Source organism: Pituophis catenifer, unplaced genomic scaffold (assembly GCF_029215685.1).
Source record: "Pituophis catenifer annectens isolate HBS135680 unplaced genomic scaffold, rPitCat1.0.hap2 SCAF_3, whole genome shotgun sequence".
Classification (NCBI taxonomy): domain Eukaryota; kingdom Metazoa; phylum Chordata; class Lepidosauria; order Squamata; family Colubridae; genus Pituophis; species Pituophis catenifer.
In genome coordinates this window covers 159,109,163-159,132,558 of record NW_027256883.1, presented here as the reverse complement: position 1 = coordinate 159,132,558, position 23,396 = coordinate 159,109,163, and the positions used below count along the sequence as shown (strand labels likewise).

The 23,396-nt window shown below is 37.6% G+C and overlaps 1 protein-coding gene across 1 annotated transcript; it reads right to left on the bottom strand.

Annotated features, from left to right (window-relative positions):
- Positions 1–778: 778 nt before the first annotated feature.
- AKR1A1 (aldo-keto reductase family 1 member A1) lies at positions 779–23,396 on the bottom strand. The gene is made up of 9 exons (XM_070939612.1): positions 23,319–23,396; positions 16,410–16,505; positions 14,009–14,128; positions 11,189–11,340; positions 10,571–10,766; positions 5,944–6,143; positions 4,311–4,383; positions 1,907–1,993; positions 779–1,496 (listed from the first exon to the last, which is right to left on the bottom strand). The coding sequence occupies exons 2-9, from the start codon at positions 16,497–16,499 to the stop codon at positions 1,431–1,433; spliced, it is 984 nt and encodes a 327-aa protein (XP_070795713.1). The 5' UTR covers positions 16,500–16,505; positions 23,319–23,396; the 3' UTR covers positions 779–1,430.

Below are 23,396 nucleotides of genomic sequence, written 5' to 3'. Positions count from 1 at the left end.
TTTGTATTCCTAAATTCTAATTAGTACTTTTCATAGAATCTTTCATAATTAATGTCATTGGTCATGGCAGGGGCCAGGCTTAAAGGCATTATTATAGTGTTTTCAATGTTCCCTGAGAGATTGCACCAGAAGATAGTGATGGAGGAATTACTATTCTATATCTTGACTGCTAAATTACTATTCTATGCTTTCTGTGCTGCATTCTGTTGTTCCCTATGAAGTTCCCTATCTCAAATCTATATAGAACCACAATGAGACACTGTCAATGTGCTGACAACACCTAACACTATAGTTCCCCTCCCAGAAAGCCATTAGTACTCTTGAACACTACATAAATTCTATAATGGATGGAAGCTGGGAAGCAAGTTAACATCCAATTCAAAGGAGGCCTGGTCATTCTGGTCAGCCTGTTTTACTTGTTTACTTATTGATTTTTATCCCATCTTTATTACAAGCAACTCAAAGTGATGAACATACATAATACTCCTTCCTCCTCTTATTGTCCCACAACCACCTGTGAAGTGGTTGGGCTGAGAGAAAGTGACTGGCTCAAAGTTACCCAGCTAACTTTCACAGCTGAGGTAGGACTAAAACATATAGTCTCCTGGTTTCTAGGCCAGGACCTTAACCATTACATCAAACTGTTTTAGATGGGATTTCACTTCTTGTGAAAGAGTAGGTCTTAAGCCACTGGAAACTTCTTTAAATTTCAGTTATCATAAATTCCAGGGTGACAGGTGCACTAAAGTACAAAAATAAATTGAGATAGTAGTATGCATCCGGGATTAGAACTTTAATTTCGTTTTCCAATGTTCTGTGACATGTTCTCCATGGCAGCCATTTTGTGACATGTAAAATCAAACATGCCCACATATCCAGAGAGTTATAGCTCTCTAATTTGTAAGATGATCCTATTATGTGATAGAAGTAATTTAGCTAAATGTAAACTGAGTTGGCAAATTATTTTAATTCAGCGCTAAAGGCAGCAGCAATGCCATGCATCCTGTACTCTTTTGGTCTGTGCTACCAAACATATATTGGGATAAAGTCATGAAACCTGTGGTCACAATCTTTATGTAACTATTAGATATTATGGCAGGAGATCCAAAATTTAAATTTAGGTATGTGTAATGCATATACTTCTTGCATTTATTACTCTTTGCACCCTATTAGATTTCAAGCAAATATTTTGGTACAGATGTTTAAAAAAAGATGGAGAAACATGTTAATTAAGATCTTATAAAAATTTTCAGGTTGTACAATTTATATTGTTAAACAGTTATTTCTCTAAAACCATTGTTAACTCTTCAGGATTAAATGCAATCCCACAGATATAATACTTTATTTAGGTGTGTTTTTTAAAATCTAGTATATGATGGCAGCAACAGTCCTGAATGGAAATACATTTTTCATCTTGGTAGTTTTATGAATTAATATGGTTCATTGAAGGGATATAGGGGGTGTCCAGCATCCCTAGGTATCATTTTGTCCCCCACCTGCAAAAGATAAAGAAAACTGTTAGTAGAAACAATTGTGCTTCCTTTTAACTATTTCAAAGTGAATATAGCACTATCTGAAATTTGACTTTCAGATAGTGTAAGGTTTTATACCTTACAAGCCACTAGAGGGCACACAGATTTTTACTTTGGAGAATTAAACATGGCAACATTGTTACTGGATGTTATGGACTTATTTGTACTTTAATCCATTTCTTAATCGCAACTTTTAATTTAAAACATTAACAAATATAACATTTAAACATGTATTTGTTGACAGAACAGGATAGTGAAGTTGTTGAAGGGATAGGAGACTAAATACACTCGGTGGGTGTTTTACAAATTTCAGTTTCATTTTATTTAGTTATCTATTTATTTATTTATTTTGTATGAACAGAAACAACATTTACCGTGAGCATTGGCACAATATATCGCCAGTTTTTATTCAGGCTCTCAATAGAATTCATCTCTTCAACGGTCAGGCTGAAGTCAAACACCTAAAACATATAAATACATTTACTGTTAATTCAGGCTAGGATTTTCACTGTTACTATTTCATGAGTTAGTTGTCTTAATCACTTAAAAAATTTGCTTGTAGAACACATGTAAATGCAAACAGGTGCAGAACATATCTAAGTAATGAGAGCTATCTACTAAGAGATGTGCAATGCTTCAGTGCTAAAGCCAAAAGATGCTTTGAAGTGGGAATGGGTGTGCACACTGCACCTCCTTAAAGTTGCAGCTTCTTTAAGGTGATGCAGATAGGTGTGGTATGAATGCACCCGCCCACTCTGAAGCATATTTTTGGCTACAGATCTAAAGCATTGCACATACTAACCACCTAAAGAAAACATAGGTTTTTTTTGTCAGCAAGCATGCCTGGTATATAGAAATGATCCTTTTCAGTGTTTCTTACACTTTGTAAAAGATCTAAGTGTGAAAAAAAATCCTCATTTGTAAAGTTTCATTATGCTTAAATTGTGAAGTTATCTCCTTTATGACGACTTCCATTATATAAGAAAAACTGTTTATAGCACTGTAAATAAATAGACACAAACTTCAGAAACTTGGCAAAACTATTAATACAGGACATCTTGCAAGGAAACTGATACTGGAGACAACCTTAAAAAACTCACACTAAGAATTTCTACTAGGCGGTGCTATATACTGTACATTTGGAGTGTAGTTTACAGGAAAGTTACAATTTTATCTTCAGTGAGATATACAACGGAAAACAAGTGCCAAAAAAGCAGCAATCTCTGAACTCAGAGAAGCAAATTCTTCAGTAGGAGTTCATATTAATAGTTTGTTTATTCCTTGCAAAACTTTCGTCACAAAAAGTAACTTCAGAACATTATATAATTTGGTGAAAACTGGTGTTAGTGGACAATAGTGACTATTGTAATGAGCTGAGAAATTTGTGACCTTTCAGATATTGCTGTATTATAATCTCAGCATCTCACACTATTGTCTATAGTGGCTGAATTCACTGGAAATTGGAGCTCACTAACATTAGATTCATGATTCCTGCTGTAGTAACTTTATTAATATTGCAACAAGACTGAAGAGTTACATGGAAGGTGTTCCATTGTATGCTTATAGCTGAATGAGTCACAATATATTCAGGCATACTACTATAGAAGCTTTTGTAAAGATCCAAGTAAGTACCATGGAGTCTGAAACTTTCTCAACATGCCTAATATGTCATAGTTGTTCAGGCAAACTGGGTCACAACACAACAATGAAAGGATATAGTTCATAACCATAGAAGTTTGTCTTCCATTTGGGATTTCATCATCATGAATTTTTGCAAAATCAAAGTAACAGGTAATCATCATGATAAGATAAGGCCATGTCCTACAGAATGGGCTTCCTGAATTAGGTTGTGCTGCCTAACCTATAGCCACCTTCCTTGGTTGACAAGATGCCAAAGTGACTATTACTGATTTATTCCCCTGGATTAACTGTTCAGCTCATTTTTCCCATAACCTACCAAATTTAATTGACTAGAAAATGCAGGAGCAGTTTTCTTTGGTGAGTTAAGCAAAAAGGATATTTTTCAAAAATAAGAAACAAACTCAGCAATAATTCTTTGGAAAGAAAAGCATTGATGTTAATTCTGCTTCCCATCATTGCAAAAAGAGTAACTTTCCAATCATCTACAGATGTAATACCTCTCCAAGTAATATGTAGAAATAATAAAAAAACAAGCAAAAATTTGCAAATTATTCTGATCACTTCAAGAGCATGCAAATAAGATAGCATTAATTGTAACACTTTCTGGATAGCCATACATCTATTGTTTAATGATTTCTAAATAAGAGGGCTGACAGAGAAGGGATTTGTATTTATCTGAATTTTTTATAAAGCTTTTGAAAAATATAAAAGAGGTTATAACAACTTCAAAAGGAAATTGCAATATTAAAATAATGTTTGAAGTGCAGTTTAAAGCAATACAGTAATATGACACCACACAGAAATGTTGGATTCTACTGGACCTATCAAGATAAAAAGGGAAAAGGTTTTCTTTAAAGTCTGGGAGGCAGAAGCTTACAAGTGAACATCTGTTAAATATATTGAATGCACAAACCAGAAACACCAGATATATTAAACCAGCATAGTGTAGCAGGTAAAAAAATACAGTCTCATAACCAAGCCTAGAATCTGTGGTAGTAAAATTCAATAGTAAATTAGTTGATCAGCTGGAGCTTCAAACAAATCAGAATGTGCATGTGAAAAAACACAGTTGAAGCTTCAGTATTGCTGCCTACTGTAATGGCTTCTTCTCGCAAGTCAGTCAGATGTCCTACTTACGTGAAGATTTTGGAGTATGCGTGCAGGGGTAACACTCTTGGGGATAACAACTACTTTCCGCTGAACTTGCCATCTGTCACAGAATTAAACAACAAGCTGTGATTTTCTCATTCAGGATAAACAAAATCCAAAGTGTTCTATTCTGACAGGGAAAATAATATTTTCTCTATAAGGCTACAAAACTTTGGGCTCAAAGTTAAAAATAATGCCATTGTAACATAGAATATAGAATACTAATCAGGGTTCTTTGAATGGAACTTCAAAGTGTATTCCTAGAATCTGAAGTTCTTTTGAAAAAACTAAGCTGCTACCTTGCTTTTGCTAATTTGATTAAAACATTTGTAAAGTACCTTCTACTGCAAATCTTCATTTTAAATTACAAAGTTGTTTTCAATGGAAGAATAAAAACATTAATACTGTATAATAAAAATAATACTGTACTATTAACAAAATATAATAATGTTTAGTTACATTGCAAAAATTAACATTCTTTTTCCTCTTCTTATTTATTTATATCCCTCCTTTATTATTTTTATGAATAACTTCAGGGTGGCAAACATGTCTAATGCTCATACAAAATAACTCTATTCACATTCTTGCTTTCATCCAATCTTTATGATTCTAATATTAATACACATTTATATTAAAATATGTTTTCATTATTTAATTGCTCAATGTTTACCAGTCACAATATTGTTTAAACTTGCCTATTCTAATTTATCCTTATGCCACCATTATAAAAAAAGGAAAGAAAAAAGATTTTTTTCTTTCTTCTCTTTCCCTTCTTTTTCCTATCCACCTTCTATCCATCATCTCTTGCCTGCATCAATACTTTAATTCTTATTCTTTTTTTAACTTGTCTCCCATATTCTTCTCTTAAATCTTTATCTCTGTCTGTATCTGTGTCTACATCCTGCCCAGTCAATCTAAGTGTTTCTCCCATCTCTACCCTTTCCCACTGTTTAGCTTTAAAGTTATCAGCCCTAACCCCAGTCATGTCTAATGCTCCTTCCTCCTATTTTTTCCCACAACAACAACAACCCTGTGAGGTGAGTTGGATTGAGAGAGAGTGAGTGGTCCAAGGTCACCTACCTGGCTTTTCATGTCTAAGGTGAGACTAGAACTCAGAGTCTCCTGGTTTCTAGGCTAGCAGCTTAACCATTAAACCAGCTTCATTTCTAATTTAGGAAATGTTTGATTCTAAAAAACTTTGCATTATAAAGGTCTCAGATTCAATCCCTGACATCTCTTTGTTTGAAAACTGGAATGCCTCTGCAACTCTTCAGAATGGCCTAGGGCTAGGCAAATCAATGGCCTCACTTGGTATTATATTGGTAATATATTCATATTGGTAATATATTTCTACACTCTGTTCTTTCAAGAGGATACTAAATTCATTTAGTCACCACAATCACTGCAATATTTCAGCACTTACACAATCAAAATTCAAGTGTTTACAAAATTGGGGTGGTTGAAATCCTTTTGCCATCACATCATAACATTGTAACACCAATTTGTACTGTACAGTGTTTAGCTAAATGTATTAATAAGGAATATAAAGAGTTTTATGGTCTAACTCTCTGCTCTTTCAGATCGTTAATGTTGCTCTCTCAAAAGGCTAATTTATTAATACCTGAGAACAATCTGAGCAGGAGATTTGTTGTATTTTTCTGCCAGTTTCTTTATCCCAGGTTCTTCCAGTAATACTGGCTCATCTGGGTGCTTCCACATCCGGTCAGGTGAACCAAGAGGACTGTAAGCAGTTACTACCAGCCCTCGCTGATGGCAATGAGCTATTAGTTCTTTCTGGGCTAAGTAAGGATGACATTCCACCTATTAAAAGCAATGAACAATAGTGAGCAGGTTGGTGGCAAAAAAACTAATATCACTTTGCTGAAAGAGTAGATTTTAGAGAAACAAGTTCCAATCATTGAAAATTTAGGGGAAATTAAGTCCATCATGATCTGAGGGTTGGTGGCAAATGTGCAGCTAACATTCTGGCACATTGTATTGAGCTAGAGTCTATACCCGTGTTGGCAAACCTATGGCACACAGAGCCATGTTGCCCGGCATGCATGACATCACTCATTCCTCTTCCGGGTTTTCAGGGCACCAGCCAACTAGTCTGCCTGTCTCTTATCCGATGAGAACGGCCTGCCATCACAGCCTGCCCCCGCCCTCTCTGCCCTGCCAGCTGCTCCTAGTCCTGCCGGAGAAGTGGCAACACGAGAACCGCTGTTGTTGGGGGCAAAAGGGTGGCGGTGGCAGGAGCAGTAGGCCCGGGCTTTCCTCCCTGCCTCCCTTCCTCCCCACAGAGGCCTGGGGCTATGCCAGAAGCCCGCTCGTGTGGGGAGACAGGGAAGCCCCAGACCTCAGAATAATGACTTTCCAGGCCCAAAACAGGGCACGGGGGAAGCACATGTGGGGACGTGCATGCGCAATGTGGAGCACATGCATGGGGGGAGCCCAGGGGTGTCGTGTGCGCATGCACATGTGGGAGAGTTTGCATTGCATTATGGGTGCTGGCACATGCGCGAGCTGTTGCGCACACACATACACACTTCCAGCACACCACGAGAAAAAGATTTGTCATCACTGGTCTATACTCTTGTATTTTTGTCTAGCTTAGATGAATATTCTATGACAGATGAACTATATAAACAGAAACAAGATCACTAAAGCATTTTCAACCTATATCTTCTTTTAAAGAAAATTCTCCTAATTTTAATGTTAGAAAATGTAATGGCAAAGTGTAGAAATGGCTGTGGTAGAAATTGTGTGTGGCTTGTAAGTTGTGCTACATTAACTAGAAGCAAAATAACTGCACCAAATGTATTATCTTCACTTTGCCGATTACATTCCCCCCACTCCAGTACCACAATTACATCCATATCCTGGTCCATAAGGTTATCAGAATAATACATGCTGTGAAACAAAAGGGATCACAGGAAAAAACATAAAAATTCTTCTTCTTCCTATAACTTCTTTCATTATGGCTGGAGTTGGACATCTCTGACCCTGCTAATATCCAGTCAGTTTGGCCAATGGCCAGTGATCAAAGGAGCTGCATTCAGCAAGATCTGAAGGTTCACAAATCCCCCATTCCTGTTTTACTGCATTTTAAATTATTTCTTTAAAACTAAGTTATTCCATTGTTAATAAAAACACACCTTTGGCTCTCCAGCGGCTCATATGGAAACAAAGGAGCTAACTTGAGTGATGGAATTCCTTCTTTTACATATGCTATAAGGTAGAACATACTGTCTCTGCCTCTACACTTTTAACACAAAGGTACATATTCAAATTACTTTGTAGGAGAGGGGAAAGTTGGCCTTCACCATATCTTGGAAATGGGACAATAACATTAAAAACACTTTTTAATGCTTTCTCCCCTCTTTCAGATTGGTTTTAACTTAAAACTATAGTGAAGAGGGTATATGATGAAGGAGGGAGAAAGAAAAAAACCCTGGAAAGCAGGACATAGGAAACTGGCAAAGCAGAATAAGAAATAGGGATCAGCAGAAATAGGGCGAGTGCTAGCTGCCTTGGTCACTAATCCTGCAAGCTATGGGCAGGAGTGAGGCCTTGGCCAAGTGAGAATCACAGAGCAGGTACACAATGTAGTTATACATGAAAGAACATTAACATGTAACATTAGGTATGTCTGCTTGCTGCCAACAACAGGAAGAGATACAGAGAAAATGATGCATTGTGTAAATGACACTAATTTAGCTAATTTCTTAGTCCATTTTCCTGAAGTGGAATTAAGGCTGAGGACCGACCAACCTATTAATTTCCTGTAATATAGAGCTGGCTCTGGAATGGTCCAATCTTTTTGATAGAATACAAGAGAATAGAAACTCCATATGCAGGAAGGAAAGCACTGAGATAGGACATGGCAGCAGATTCTATGCTTTACTGTGAGTTGAAGGTAATGTGAGGAAGCGCAGAACATAAAGAGAAGGGATTGCTAACAATAATGGAGAAAGGAGAACTGGGGCTAGAGAATTGGAGATAGTGGCCTGAAATATTTGATGGATTGTGGAATGTTGCAAAAGAGACTGAGTGGGCAGAGACAGAGTGATGTTAATTGACAGATTTATGTTGGTGGAAAAGATGGATAAGGTTCACTTGAAGAAAGAAAGGCCAATGGTAAATAGCAACTCTTTGCATCAACAACACTGCATGGAAAAAGAAGTGGTTTCTTCACTGCCATTTCTGGAGGGACTCAAATAGCTGAGAAATGGTATGCTGAAAGAGTAGAAAACTTCATTGTACGTATGGAAAATCTGGACTGGACCTGGGACATGGCAAGAGCAGGTGGAATGGAGGACCAACTTCCAAAGGAGGAAAAGGAAGCTTACAGCATGAGGGAGCACTCTTTTTCCTAGACGACAGCCAGGAAGAGTAGAGTGGAAAAAACCCTAAGGGTGGAATTGGAATGGAAGGTTACATTGATTTCAATGGGGATGGGGATGAGTGGGAGAAGGAGTAATGGGATAAGGGGAGGGATAGCTGGATGGCACCTATGGTCCATTCTGTTAAGGTAGCTATATTCTAAATGGCAGAATTATTGTTCAGAAATACAGACAGGGTGGTAATTGTATTGAAAGGCTGAGGATGCCCTGAAGTGGGAGAAGAGACAGGAGAGGACAGAATGGGAAAGGATCAAAATACTGATGGGCAAAGGGGGCATAGGGCATAGTGAAGACAGGCTGTTACAAGAAAAGTAAATTGGACATTTGATACCAATCCCCATTTCTGTCCCCCAGCCCCAACTAAGAGCCTGGATTCTGAACTGCTGGAAAACTTGCCCTCCAGTTGATTCTTTTCAATGCCAGTTTTATTTGGAGTAAGAGCATGTCCCTACATTGCCTTGGGATGGAGGAGGCAGCAGACCTGCATGGACATGTACCTTTCAAACTGGATTAGGTGAGAGTGAAGGATTGCGTCTAAGATCTGCCTGGTCAGGTTTCAGGAGCTATACCAGCTTTGATACCAAGGCTGGGAAAGAGGAGAGGCAATAACATTCAATGAGACGGTAATGTAAACAGATGCACTCTTGTACTAATCATTACATCTAAAGTCCTGTATATGAAACTGGGTATCAAGGACAAGCAGGGAACTGTTAATGTAGTAACATCCCTTCTGGCCAGCACGCTGCCTTCCAGAACTGCTTAAGATTGCCTACCTGGTGGTAGACTCTCTCAGACAATTTCAACCTATTGGAAGTATGTTATAGGACCGTGCTGGCGAACCTATGACATCTGTGCACATGTAGCCATATCAGTGGGCACACGAGCTCAGCTCCGGGGCGCATGCACACGGCGGCCAACTGATTTTCGGCCTTCTGGGCCCACCAGAATTAGAGAAACAGATTGTTTCCTGCCTCCAGAAGGCCTCGGGGGTGGTGGGAAAGGCTCATTTTTCTTTCTCACCTGGCTCCAGAGCGTTTCTAGGAGTCTGGGGAGGATGAAAATGGCCTCCCCCCCGCCCCGGAGGCCCTCCAGAGGCCAGAAACGGCCCATTTGACAACTTCCGGTGGGACCGGAAGGCCCGTTTTTTGCTGTCTCCCAGCCTCCAGAGCCTCTCTAGGAGTCTAGGGAGGGCAAAAACGGCCCTCTCCACCCCCCCCAGAGGTTCTCTGGAGGCCGAAAACAGCCCATTTGCCAATTTCCGGTCCCAAGGGAAGGCGATTGAACATAGGATGCAGAAAGGGTGATAAAGCTTCAATATTTGTCCAGTTAGTCTATTGGCAGAATGCCATCCAGCTACCTTATTTAATGTGACCTAAATCATTGTTGGATTCTCCAGTAGGCCACTATGACCACTTTACTAGATATTTTGCATCTGTTCAGATGAAATGCTTATAAAGTCTTGTGAGATGACAAAGGTAACATTTTGCAAACTCATCTGGGATTTTTTCAAGCCTGTGACAGCTGAGGACAGGAACAAAGTCCTCTCTTGGATGAACTTCACCACCTTTATTTAGATCCATACTCTTCCTGACTAGTATATGACCAGAGAGGGGGATAACAGGTTGGATACAGGAGTGGTGAATTAGTCTTTGAAAGGGGTGGTGGTGCTGGCAGCTTTGAAAGAGGAAGGTGTGGTACACCCCCTCCTTAAGAAGCTATTTCTTGACCCAGGTAAGTTGACATGCCTCTCAAAAAAACCCACAACTTGTTTCATTTACATTGTATTTCCTTTAATCATAATCTTATTATCAATCACATCCTCTTTTCCTTCTTCTATCTTACCTGTAGAACTGCTGGCTTGACAGAAGCTATGCTGAGAACATCATCAATCTGTCGACTATTGAAATTTGAAAGTCCAATAGCTTTCACCAAGCCTTTTTCCACCAATTTTTCCATAGCCTTCCATGTATCTTTGTAGTCAATATAATCATAACGCATTGTACCATCAGGATTCTTGGGGAAGAGATTATTTCCTCGCCTATTATAAAAAATAGATAGCAAATCCATTGGAAATACCATTAAGAACGAATACACTTTAAAATAATTACTTTACTATTTATTAGTTACATTTTTATAGCATTATAACATTTATAGCATTATGAACTATACAAATTTTCACAGTATTATGAACTATACAAATTAATGGTAACCCTCCAGAATGAAGGGAACAAAATACTTCCAGGAGCCATATGTAATTCAGCACTATGCTGAACAAGTAACAGAGCATCACCATTGCGATAGGATTTGAATCATATGTAACTTCCACAATGTTCATTCCCTCCCCCACCCATTTTTTAAAAAGGAGTAAATTTCAGCCTCTATCCCTCTCTGTTCCCCGGTCCTGTGCCCCAGGTTTAAATAAATAACAAATTGAGGTTTACTCTCTTAATTAAAACGCACTCGAAGGCATGTGGCCAGTGCATAAGGTAGAGGTCCAGGTAATCCAACTTTAGATCTTGCAGAGTCTTCCTTAAAGCTGGCTCCACATCTTCTGGGTGGTGTTTGGTATTCCATAGCTTTGATGTTACAAACAGTTCTTCCCTTTTAACAGCCTTTAAAAAGAATAACAGTGAATCATTATTGTTTCAAGTATTTTTTAATACAAGTGAAGACATGTCACCAAAGAAGAGCACCAAAGAAGAGCACTAACCTACATTTTGCTCAATTCAATATCTCTGTATTAATATTTCAGGTTCTATTTCCGGCTGAGGAGAAGGAAATGAATGGACGAATCTGTGTAGAATGGGAGACGCTTCACTCCAAAGTACAAAGTACAAATAAGTTCTAAAATTCTTATGCGATTGTTTAGATCTCTTAAGGCATCCAAACAAAATCATTTCTATGAAAAGGTGCTGTGTTTCAAAGTTTTAACATACCACCATGCTGCGTTTAACATAATAATGTTCACTTTATGCCAAACATAACAAGCAAACTTTTTTCATTCTGTCTAAATTATGTTTTGCATATTTTTTCCTTCCTTCTAACTCATACATTCATTTCCAGAGGTTTTTGTAGCAGAAAAATGATCAGATTGACAATTAGATGTGATCCTGACAATAACTCTTCTTTTTTACATATTAAGTTCATCTTTTCATTTTAAGCCCATTCCTTATTTATCTAGTCATAATCTACCTTAGTGTTCCTTCCTCCAAGTTGAGTTCATCTTCTGATGATTTGAAGAGTATGTCCATTTTTTCATGCTGCCAATACTAAAATGTTTTGCCCCTGCCTTCTAAGATGTTTTTTCTGGCCCAACCTACAACCCAGCTTTTCTCCACACATCTCCCATTCAAGCAGGAACCAGGTTCAACACTGCTTAATTTACAAGCTCAGAAAAGCTACCATCTGCTAAAACTCTTTATCTCTCCATCCTAATTTTAAATATTTGCTTCCTCACTGTGGATCATGCTTACTCAAAACAACCACGTATGAAACTGTTCCCATTGTGCAATGATTTTTGTATTTCCATTATTAAGAACTAGTCATTGGGGCATGAGACAAGCTTTACTTCTGATCAAGCGTTTTTTATGACAGGTGGCACAACATAACATTTTACAAGCTTTTATGTGCACTAGAGATTAAATATTTTTTTAAAAAAAACATTTAAAATGAAAGGTAATAAGAAAAATAGTTGTCTTATTTTGCAAGCGTTTGGCTATTTAATTAAAAAGATAGTTTGATGCAAATTGACATGTTTAGGGAAATTGTGGGCACTCCAGGACCATTGGGCATTATTTAATTTTGTCAGAAACATGCAGCATACAAATATAACAAATATATAGATACATTTCGCCACCGTCTCATTTGTACACTTACATGCATTTCATCTATAGAGATATCAAAATATAATACTTTGTGGAAAATTGTTGGTATCTTGTGGTTTGTTGGTACCATACAAAATAATACAGAGTCTTCGACTTATGACTGCAATTGGGACCAGAATTTTTTTTTTTAATTTGATTTATATGCTGTCCTTCTCCAGAGACTCAGGGCGGCTTACAATGCGTTAAGCAATAGCCTTCATACTTTTTGTATATTTATACAAAGTCAGCTTATTGCCCCCACAAACTGGGTCCTCAATTTACCTATCTTAAAAAGGATGGAAGGCTGAGTCAACCTTGAGCCTGGTGAGATTCGAACTTACAGTAATTGCAGACAGCTGGTGTTAATCACAATGCTATCAGTCTGCTGAGCCACCAGGCCCTCTGCCGTTTTAACTGCTAAACAATCCGTTTGCATTACTTAGCAACAGCAATACCTGTACAGGTAGCCCTCGACTTACAACAGCTCACTTAATGGCTGTTTAAAGTTACAACAGCACTGAAAAAGTGACTTATGACCATTTTTCACACTTGACCATTGCAGCAACCCCATGGTCACGTGATTTATATTTGCATGCTTGACAACTCACATTTATGACGGTTAGAGTGTCCCGGGGTCACTGATATGATCCCCTTTTGCAACCTTCTGACAAGCAAAGTCAATGGGGGAAAACCAGATTCACTTAACAACCGTGTTACCAATTTAACAACTGCAGTGATTCACTTAACTATGGCAAGAAGAGTCGTAAAATGGGTCAAAACTCACTTAACCAATTTCTTACTCAGCAACATAAATTTTGGGCTCAATTGTGGTCGTAAGTTGAGGACTACCTGTAGTCCCAGTTGCCGTTGTTAACTAAATTCCACAGGCATTAGGTGAGGCAGCTTCCTGCTGGCTTCCTACAATCAGAGGGATTGATACAGGTTGAGGGATACCTGTATGCAGATTATGGTATATAAAATAGATGTCCAAAGCAGAAAACAGGACATACTTCTTCAGTTTATGATATATTTCTGATTCGTTCTGAATTCTAAGATTGCACACTGATTAATAGATCTTTTTGTGCCATCTGTATTATGAATGCAATCCTGGCTTTCACTTTCTGCTCACTATCTAATAAAACTTCATTTCCATAAACAGCTAACTGTAGCTTCTCTTATAAAGTGTTTCTTGCGAAAACCTCAGGAGGGGCAGAACCTTAAATAAACAGAACCAGGAGGAATTTACAACACAGAATCGCAGCAGAACATTTCTTTTGATGGTCACATTACAGTACATAAAGAGATGTAATTATAATTGTTCAGTAAGTAGAAGTAATATGAAATAGACATGACTTTGCATGGCTGGCCTTTCTACCTTTCCTTTTTAACAGGAACCCAGAGAGATTCTTTATTTTACCTTGTCGGCTCCAACAGTCTCCTCGAGAGCTTCACCTATTTCTGCTTCGTTGCTATAAGCTGTAGCACAGTCAATATGGCGATAGCCCACACTAAGGGCATACTTTACAGCCTCTTTTACCTAGAACAGAAAAATGAAAAGAACAGTGGATTAGAATACAAGGAAGCATATTCCAATTCCATTTGACCAAAAAGGCTACTCTAAGACAAACAATAAGACAAATAAAAGAGTTGTTTAAGGTATGTTGTATGAGGTGGGGCATGTACATATACCCAGAAGAAAGACAAAAGAATGACAGAAGGGAAGAAAAAACTGTAACTCTCACTGTATTCTTAGGAAAACTGGTGCATTCCTTGGAGATTACTATGTAAGCACAATAGTCAGAATTGTCACAGAAAGCAGCCTAACTTAGAAATGCATATTATTTCTGTCTTTTGACAAAAAATGATGGCATTTATTTTAACAGGTTTTCCTCATCTACAATACTGCCATGCATCTGATTATTTCACCAGCTTTCTTGCCTTAATAAATAGCTACAAATTGTAAGAATCGTAAAATGGCTTTAGGAAGTCTCTTGTTCAATCATGTAAAAAGAAAAGATCCCTGTTGAATTCAGTTTGGCTCCTGTTGACTTCATGAATACAGGTTTTCTTGGTGACACTGGAAAAATGATTTTTAAACTTCCCACGGCTGGAATTTCTACATGCTCTCCCATTCAAATATCACCACATCCCACTCCTTAGCTTTTTAAGATCAGCCAAAGTGAGTTGTTACTTGCTGCAGATAGATTGAATAATAGCTTGATTCTGTAACCTTGATTCTGCAAATTTAACCCTACTTTGGTTTCTTATTATATTTCAGTGCTCTCTGCTTCACACAGTAATATCTTGCCTTGATTTCTAATCACTGCACTATTGCTAGAAAGCTGAATTTAGCAGATATGCTTCTGAACATAGGCAGAGTTCTGACATAATATTGAGTATTTAAATAACATTAATAAAAAAAGATTTATTAAGACAGAAAACTCTTTTTCTTACTTTCGCCCTACTTATATCTTAAAGAGAGAAAAATAGGAAATCCCTATTCTTGTTCAAACAGAGACTTAGTTAACTAACTAGAATTCATATGAAAAACAGACATAAGGTTTTATGTGTGGAAACCTGTCTGCCTGTCATTATTTAACCTGGTGTTCAGACTAGTTCATAAATGCAGTGTTGATGCGTTCTCAAACAACTATACAATATTGACTCTGCCTTCAAATTTCTTCTAGCTATAAAGTATGCTAAATTAGTTTGGATTGGTCATATTTCACATTTAGTCGTGACCTCTAGTCACAAACACTTCTGAACACGACCAAATCGGGTTCCGACCAAAAAATTCACAATCTTTTTTTTTCGTGGCCCATTTCCCCTTTCGCACCATTTTTTTTGTAAGCGCCAAATTTCCAAAATTTGGTCATGACCAAATCAGTTTGCGACCAAAGTTATGAAATGCATTATGGACATGACCAAAGGTTCTACTGTACATAAGTGTTTTTCTCTCTGTTCTTTTACTTTTATTTAATTTTTTCTCTTACATGTTATTAATTTCTAAGGTTCTAGCCCCAACCACTTTTGAAGATGCAACTTCTGGCTGCAGAAATTACAGCCAAATTGAAAGGATTTCCTACTTGAAAGGAATCTGAGGATTACAAAATAGATGCTAGTGGGTCACCTGAAACCTCCAAGGCTCCTATTTTTACCCCTGATTTGGAAGTATGGGAACATAGCCACTAAAGTAAATTGGCAATACTATATACATACCTTGTAGTTTGAAACTGAATGTCATTATAAGCTGTAGTCTAGTGCATGGATGTCAAACTCACTGTCATGTTGCCGTCATGTGACGTTTCACGACATTTTTCTCATTCATGGAATTGGGGTGGGTGTGTCCTGAGCGTGACGCATCCGGCCCATGCCAGTTTGACACCCCTGCTTTAGTGATTTAAAATATTTGCCCAGCTTTTCAGAAGTCTAACACTAAGTAGAACCCAGGGTATCTTCTTCATAATTTCATCAGGAGAGTCCATTCTCTTTTATGAAAATTGAGTTATTTTGTAGGAATTTATAAAGTTTCTCCCTTTGAAAATGTTTTGATCAATAGGGACATTACTGGGATATTTTTTCTTTTGATAACCACTAGTCAAGCCTTAATTTTAGAGTAAATGTAACAGAACTTATGATTTACGCTGACAGCAAAATTGGCTAGGAAGGATGGAAATGCAGAATATAATGTGATCATGGAAGAAACCTAATTCTTTCACCCAACCTTTTAATGAAAGCATACCTTTCTATCAGCACACAGAATTTAAGCTCTTAAATACTTTAACTAACTTCCCTCAACTTAATAGTGAACTACTTACTTGTCCAGCATCACTCTTCCAAGTACCTAATCCAACAAAAGGCATTCTTTGTCCAGTATGAAGCAAAGCATAGTTGCATTCAGAAGGCATCTTTATCTAAACAAAACGTAATGATAGTTTATATTCTAATTGTTTAACTGCACAAAACAGAAAACCTGCAGATTGGACTGCATTTGTGATGTTGATAATGCCATTCAATTTAAGAAAATAATAATTGGATGAAGTGTTATATTACATCAACATTTTAGTTAATATTCAGTGTATTCATTTTATACTCTATCAAGGGCAACAATTTTAAAAGAACCACAGAATGCATAAAAATAAATAATATCTGAATAAAATGGAAACAACATACTGAAATATTACAAAATAAAAGAATAGCCTACTAAAACAACAGTTTTAGTCACCCCAGTTCAGCTTCGCCACGCATTCATGGATGCCTCCCGCCAGCCAGCTAGTCTTTGGGTCTCTGCCGCGCATGCGCAGGGGGGGCTGTGCATGCATGTGTAGGGGCAGTGCGGGATGCACATTGCACTTTGGAGGTTCAGGCACGCACATAAATGCAAACATGTCTTTTGTATAACTCAGGAAATTATGTTGCAACAGGTTGTTTGTATTAATTTCAATGTGAATGAATTTTTGTTTATATGCACAGAGACACTTTTTATTATTTAGAACCACATTCTATTACTTTTTTAAGCCTACAAAGAAGAAAAAATATTTTCAACCTGAAAATACTTCAATATTTTACACTTTTGTCTTGCCTTGCCATTTTCACAGCACAGTAGGGAACATTAAACATTTGCTCCCTGATTAACTAGTGAATGAGCATTGCAGTGCTTATTAAGTGAATGTGCATTGACAGATTCCTGAGTTTTCAAATCGCCAAATGCAAAAATTGTTTTTCTTTGTTTGGTTCTTCAGCTATGCACAAAAATGGCCAAATATAATGTGTTTGTTTTGAACAGGGATATTTTGTTTCAAATTAAGAATATTTTTTTTGTGCATGCTTCTAGATTCCAGGTAATTTGTAGACGGGCAGCCTATAGATTAATTCTTTGTGTGAGTTCCTATACATCTTTGTGAACTATTCTTGGCAAAAAAAAAGATTATGGTTAACAGTAGGGTGTTGTAATACTTCTCCACAACCAGTTATTCTTTCAGGAACAAACTGAAAATTCTGAGAGTGCAACATAAAGTTAGACTCTAGTAATTATTCTTGAAGTGATTTTATTGGAACCTGGAATAAAAGATCTTATTTACCCCTGCTTTTACTTCCCTCATCGTTTCTCGAAATCATTTCCTTATATCTAACTTTAAATTATATAAACTCCATGGGTAAAGATCTATGAACCCTTTTTTTTCTAAATTACAAAAATATGGAAGTGCTACAGAAATAATTCACCAGTCTCCAAAACAGAACATCTTTAGAGTATTTCTCCAATTCAAATATGAGGGAACAACTATGAGTACTGCTAAAAGTCTCTGTGAGGAAGCAAACAATTACAAGCATGATTTTTCACCCCCGTCTAGTGAAATACATATAAGAACTGAATTCTGAGAGACTCCAAACATCTACTTCAAAGACGTTCTATGAAACCCTCCAACTGGGGAATGTGGATAAAAGCAACACTATCAAAATAAGATTTTAATGCTGCTTGCCATTGGACAGAATGCCTGAGAAACCACATATATATTTTACACTAATAAAACACATAGATCCACACACGTCAGATCATAATAGGAAAAAGCCATCTCAACTTTCTAAATTGTATCAGGTAACTTGAACTTTAAAAAAAAAGATATTTTGGAGATTCTAACCTGTAGAAAAATATGGGAAAAAATATATGTCAACCATTGATAAAATGCAAGTTTAGCCTGGAAAAACAGGATTTTGTAAAAAAAAAACAAAAAAACAAAACAAAACAAAAAAAAAACCTCAAGATTGTCCCACCTTTGATTATCTTTGATAGAAGGAGGATAGAAGGAAAAACACTATCCCACTTCTAAGATTTTTTTGTCTGTCTGTCTGTCTGTCTGTCTGTCTGTCTGTCTGTCTGTCTGTCTGTCTGTCTGTCTGTCTCTATAGGGTTCTAGTATTTTAGAATTTCTTTCAATAGACGTGGTTTGCCTTGAAGGGCTGACAAACCTATAAAGGCTACCTTGGATTCCCAAATGCTCTTATCAGCCCCTGCTTCAAAGTTATCAATGATTCCCAGATAGTAATCACTTTCTAATTATTATATTCATGCTATGAAAATATCTGTCTGATAATCAAATTGCTGTTACGGAAAATGTCATCACATGCTGTGTATTTTCTTAGATAGTTGACGATTATTATACATTATCAGAACAAAGGACTTTTATGAAACTTCCATAAATCTAGTCTAAGAATGGAAGTACTGGGCCTGCACAGTTCAGCTTTGTAAGGAGAGAGAGAAAGGGAAAGGAAGGATTGGGCACAGGAGATTAAGCACATTGTCTACAGAGTAAGCTGCTATTCTCCTCCACCTTGAAATCTAATTTTAAGATAATGTGTGTGTATAGTATGTACTTTAGTTAGGAAATCTGCGCAGGAACTACAGAGAGGTCTGTACATGCAGTTTGCCACTTACATGATTGTATTAGTCATTATCTGAACATAGGAAAGCCTATCAACCAAGCAATCTCATATTTGATAAGAGTAATAGTGAAATCCCAATTTTATAGCAAACATTATAGAATGCCAGATGTTCATTCACAAATTCTGTCCATTTCCACATCTTAAATTATATATAAGATTATTTAACTCTTCTGCATAGCTGCTAACATGGGTAAATATTTATGATAATTTTGAATTAGTAAGCATCAAAAAAGGCTTCCTTTAAGTTTAAATAATGCCTTATAGAACTGCTAGATGACCTAAGAACTTTTTCCCAGGCGAGAAATTAATACATTAAATTTGATTAAAACTTTCCGTTTTATATCAGTGCATCAGGTGTTACTTCTCACTGACAGAATATTACTCATGAAAATACGTTTTATATGCAAAGTAACTGCTAGCTTCAGGTCTTAGTGCTCATATTATTTCTGTGATGTAAAGATACAACACTACAATATAAATGGCCCTCACCATTGGATTTAGGACTCCTTAGGTGCTGTGACCATAAGCCCTTTTTGCTTCTACACACACTTAAAGACCTACATATATTTTCGCTCCATAATACACACTTTTTTGTCTCCCAAAAGTGGGTGGAAATGTCTGTGCGTCTTATGGAGCGAATATTGATGAAGCCCCGCCCACCTGCCAGCCCACACCCTTCTACCGTTTTTGGCCTCCGCGTGTCCCATTTTTGGCCACTGCGCATCCCGTGGAGGCCGAAAACAGGGAGTGTGGAGGCTAAAAACAGGGCGTGTAGAGGCCAAAAACTGGATGCACAGAGGCCAAAAATGGGGCACGTGGAGGCCGAAAACAGGAGTGCATCTTATTGTCAGGTGCATTTTATTGAGTGAAAATACAGTATATGGAAGCAGAAAGCCTCACTATAAGGAATTTGGGAAGTGGGGGGGGGCAGGGGGCAGGGGCATGGGGGGGAAAGTAAAAAGCCTGCAGGGACCCTGCAGGAAGGGATGGGGAGAGACAGACAGTCTCTGAGGCCAGTTGTAAGAGTGAATCTGCCCAAATTTTGTTCATGTGACCGCAGGGATGCTACAGCATTTGTAACTTCAAAACTGAGTACTAAGTAGCTTTGGGGTGGGGGTGTCCATTGTAACATTTAACAGCACTAAGTGGCCGGTCATAAATCAAGGACTACCTGTAGAACATGTTGCAGTTGTCCAATAATTACATAGTGATTAGGGAACACATCATTCTGTACAAGGCATCCCAGGTCTAAAATTGGCACATCAGCTAAAACAAAAGTGGCAACAGCTGGAGGAGGAGCTAAGGAGGATTATAAACTCTCCTAAACCAGAGAACTATTCCTTTGAAGGGAGAATCATTGCAGAAAGAGTCTTACTGTAGCCAACATTAGTAGAATACCCAACCTTATTGATGGCAAGCAACCTGGACAGGAGGATTTAATTTAATCTTGTTTTGCACTATCTGGATCTTGACAGCCTCCAGTTCAGCTGTCAAAACCTGATCGAGCATAGGCTGGTGTGGCAATGTAGAAATTGTCAGCACAGTACCCCGAAACAAACCTTCTCCACTAGATTCATATATGTTAAATACCATAGGGGAAAAAAAGCTACACCCCACATGGGAGTGGCCATGGATTCAAGCAGTGTTCCCTTATGATAATTTAGTGGAACCCCCTACTTAGGAAGGAGTTCAGTGATTGTAACATAGTGCCCCAAACAATCCAGTGGGGTAACATGGTTAATGGTGCCAGGCATTCAAAATGCTATTAAGAACAAAAAGATACATTTCCTCAAGATACTAAAGGCCATTGACCTGTCATATGATAGGATCTGATATCTGACAAGCATGGATCCAGATAATATGTTTCATGTAGAACCTTCTAATACAGAACACTTGCTGCTTTCAATACAACCTTCCCTAAAAGTCAGTCAGTCAGTCAGTCAGTCTGTCTGTCTGTCTGTCTGTCTGTCTGTCTACTACCTACCTACCTACCTACCTACCTACCTATCTATTATCCTGAAGTCTGTTGAAAACTGAACTGTGCCAAGAGTTTAAAGTCCAAAGAATTATTTTCCTTTTCTTGCTGACAGTCTCATTTCTCAGGCAGTGGAAAAGGAAGATGGGTAACTATCCTTTTTTTTTTTTTTCTACTCTTTACTGGCTTATGAAGAACATTTTGTTTCCAAGAGGAACATCCTGCAGTGAGCTAAAAAGTTGTTTTACAAGCTTAATCATAAGAGGAAATTATGTTTCAACATCCTCAGTTTTTGGTAAGATCAGCTGTAGAATTTTTCCACAGAGCTATTTATTTTCTTTGCCATCATTGTTCTTCTGTTTGGTTGTGTGTGTGTGTGTGTGTGTTTTCTATTGTTGCTGGTTTTAAAATATTTTAACGATTTTAAGGTTCTCAGAGTCATTGGAAGTTGGGTGGAATTTAAATAATAAATTATGTTCTCAATGAAATACTACCTATATACAATTAGACTCCATTGGAGCTGGGTAGATAATACACATTAATAAAATTAGAATGGAATTTAAATACCATTAATCTCTCTACTTCTAAAATTAAATTTCTAATAAAAATAATCTATTTGATTCAGCAAATAAGGAAAGCTAACTTAGATTGCAAACTGTACAAACATTCAAAGATATGAAGAACCCATTTCCCTTATTTATACTCTTTCAAACTACATATTAAACTATGTGTTTGCCGTCTTCAAAGAGATACAGCTACTGATGCATGCATTTTAGTCAGGATCCTTTTCATTTTTAGACAAAACAAAAGGCAGCAATACTGAAGGGGAAGCAAACCAAAGCTGAAGGCATAACCGTGACACACTATGTTTGATCACCACATAATATATTCTAATATCTTCAAGCAAGAACAATTGTTTCACTGCTACTATTAAAATTAGATTGTACTACTTGTCCAATTAGCTTCAATATTAAGATAAGAGACTACTATTCTTTCCTTTGGAAGTGAAGGTTGGATTTTGAAGAAGCAGAATAAGAAAAATAATGAATTTGGTTTTGGAGAAGACAAACAAACAAAATTTTAAAAAATCAAACAAAACCCCCAGTTCTCACTTGAGGTACAAATGGCCAAGTTCAAATTTTCCTGCTCTGGACATATTATGCAAAGGTTTAGCTCTCTAGAGAAGACTTTGATGCTGAGAAAGGTGAAAGAAAATAGAAGAGGATGACCTGTAACAAGGTAGACAGACACAATTACAGCAGTGATAGGTGTACCACTGGAAGACCAACTTAGGGACAGATTGTCATGGGAAAAGTCTATCTATGTGATTGCTAAGACCTAGTATGGTATCAGCTTGATGGCGCAGCCGCAGATACTTCTGCAGTCTCAACTTCTACAACTGCAGCCTACAACTCTCTCTCTCTGCGCGTGCGTGTTGCACATACTGAAACTCTATACAGCTGTTATAAAAGCAGCTTCCTGAGTTACTTTTGTACAAGGAAATGTTTGTACATACATCAGCATAGAGAAAAACTATGAAGGGAGAACAATAAATCCTGATTGTGATCAGTATTAAATATATTCAAGGGTGTTTTTTTTTTATGTTCCTGGGAACATAAGCTTATCATAACTGCTCCTGGTCCAGCCAGAAATGTGAAATAGTCTCAGAAATAAATCCTATCACTTAAATGGTGTCCAAGAAAATATCGATAGGACTCAGCCCTCCATCCTTTCCAAGGTCGGTAAAATGAGAATTGATGGGCGCAATATGCTGACTCTGTAAACCGCTTAGAGAGGGCTGTAAAGCACTGTGAAGCGGCATACAAGTCTAAGTGCTGTTGGTATCTTACACACTTTACTTGGAAAAAGTAAATTTTCCATTAAGGCAGGGGTCCTCAAACTTGGCAGCTTTAAGACTTGTGGACTTCAACTCCCAGCATAGCTGGCTGGAGAATTCTGGAAGTTGAAGTCCACAAGTCTTAAAGCTGCCAAGCTTGAGGACCTCTGCACTAAGGCATACAACTAAACCTGTAGTTTGAAATACATAAAGTCACACATTGTGATTAATTTTCTAATATTCTCTTACTATACCACGCTGCATTTAATTCTTTTCCCGTTATCTGGATGGGAGGTTCCCCGCCAATCCTTTTAACCCCGAGAAAAAGAGAGCAAGCGAAGGAGCTTAACATACCTGCCAGTTCAGCCACACGTTTCACCCCACCCCCCCACTCCTGACTCTGCACAAACCGGACTGACGTAAATCAAGACAAAGGAGATATTAGCTTCGGGAAAGTCACAACAGCTCACTCACCGCGCACCACTTCGAGTTCTCTAGTAGTCTAATCCTTCCCTGGAATTCAAAAGAAAGTTAAAAAGAAGAAAAAAAAAC

Excerpts from the sequence above, each read along its gene's own strand:
- AKR1A1 (XM_070939612.1), bottom strand. The coding sequence starts at position 16,499 with ATGCCTTCTGAATGCAACTATGCTTTGCTTCATACTGGACAAAGAATG. Across the intron at positions 10,767-11,188 it reads CACTGGCCACATGCCTTCGA|GCGAGGAAATAATCTCTTCC; the intron begins GTGCGTTTTAAT and ends TTTTTATAATAG. Across the intron at positions 6,144-10,570 it reads TCAAGCCAGCAGTTCTACAG|GTGGAATGTCATCCTTACTT; the intron begins GTAAGATAGAAG and ends TGCTTTTAATAG.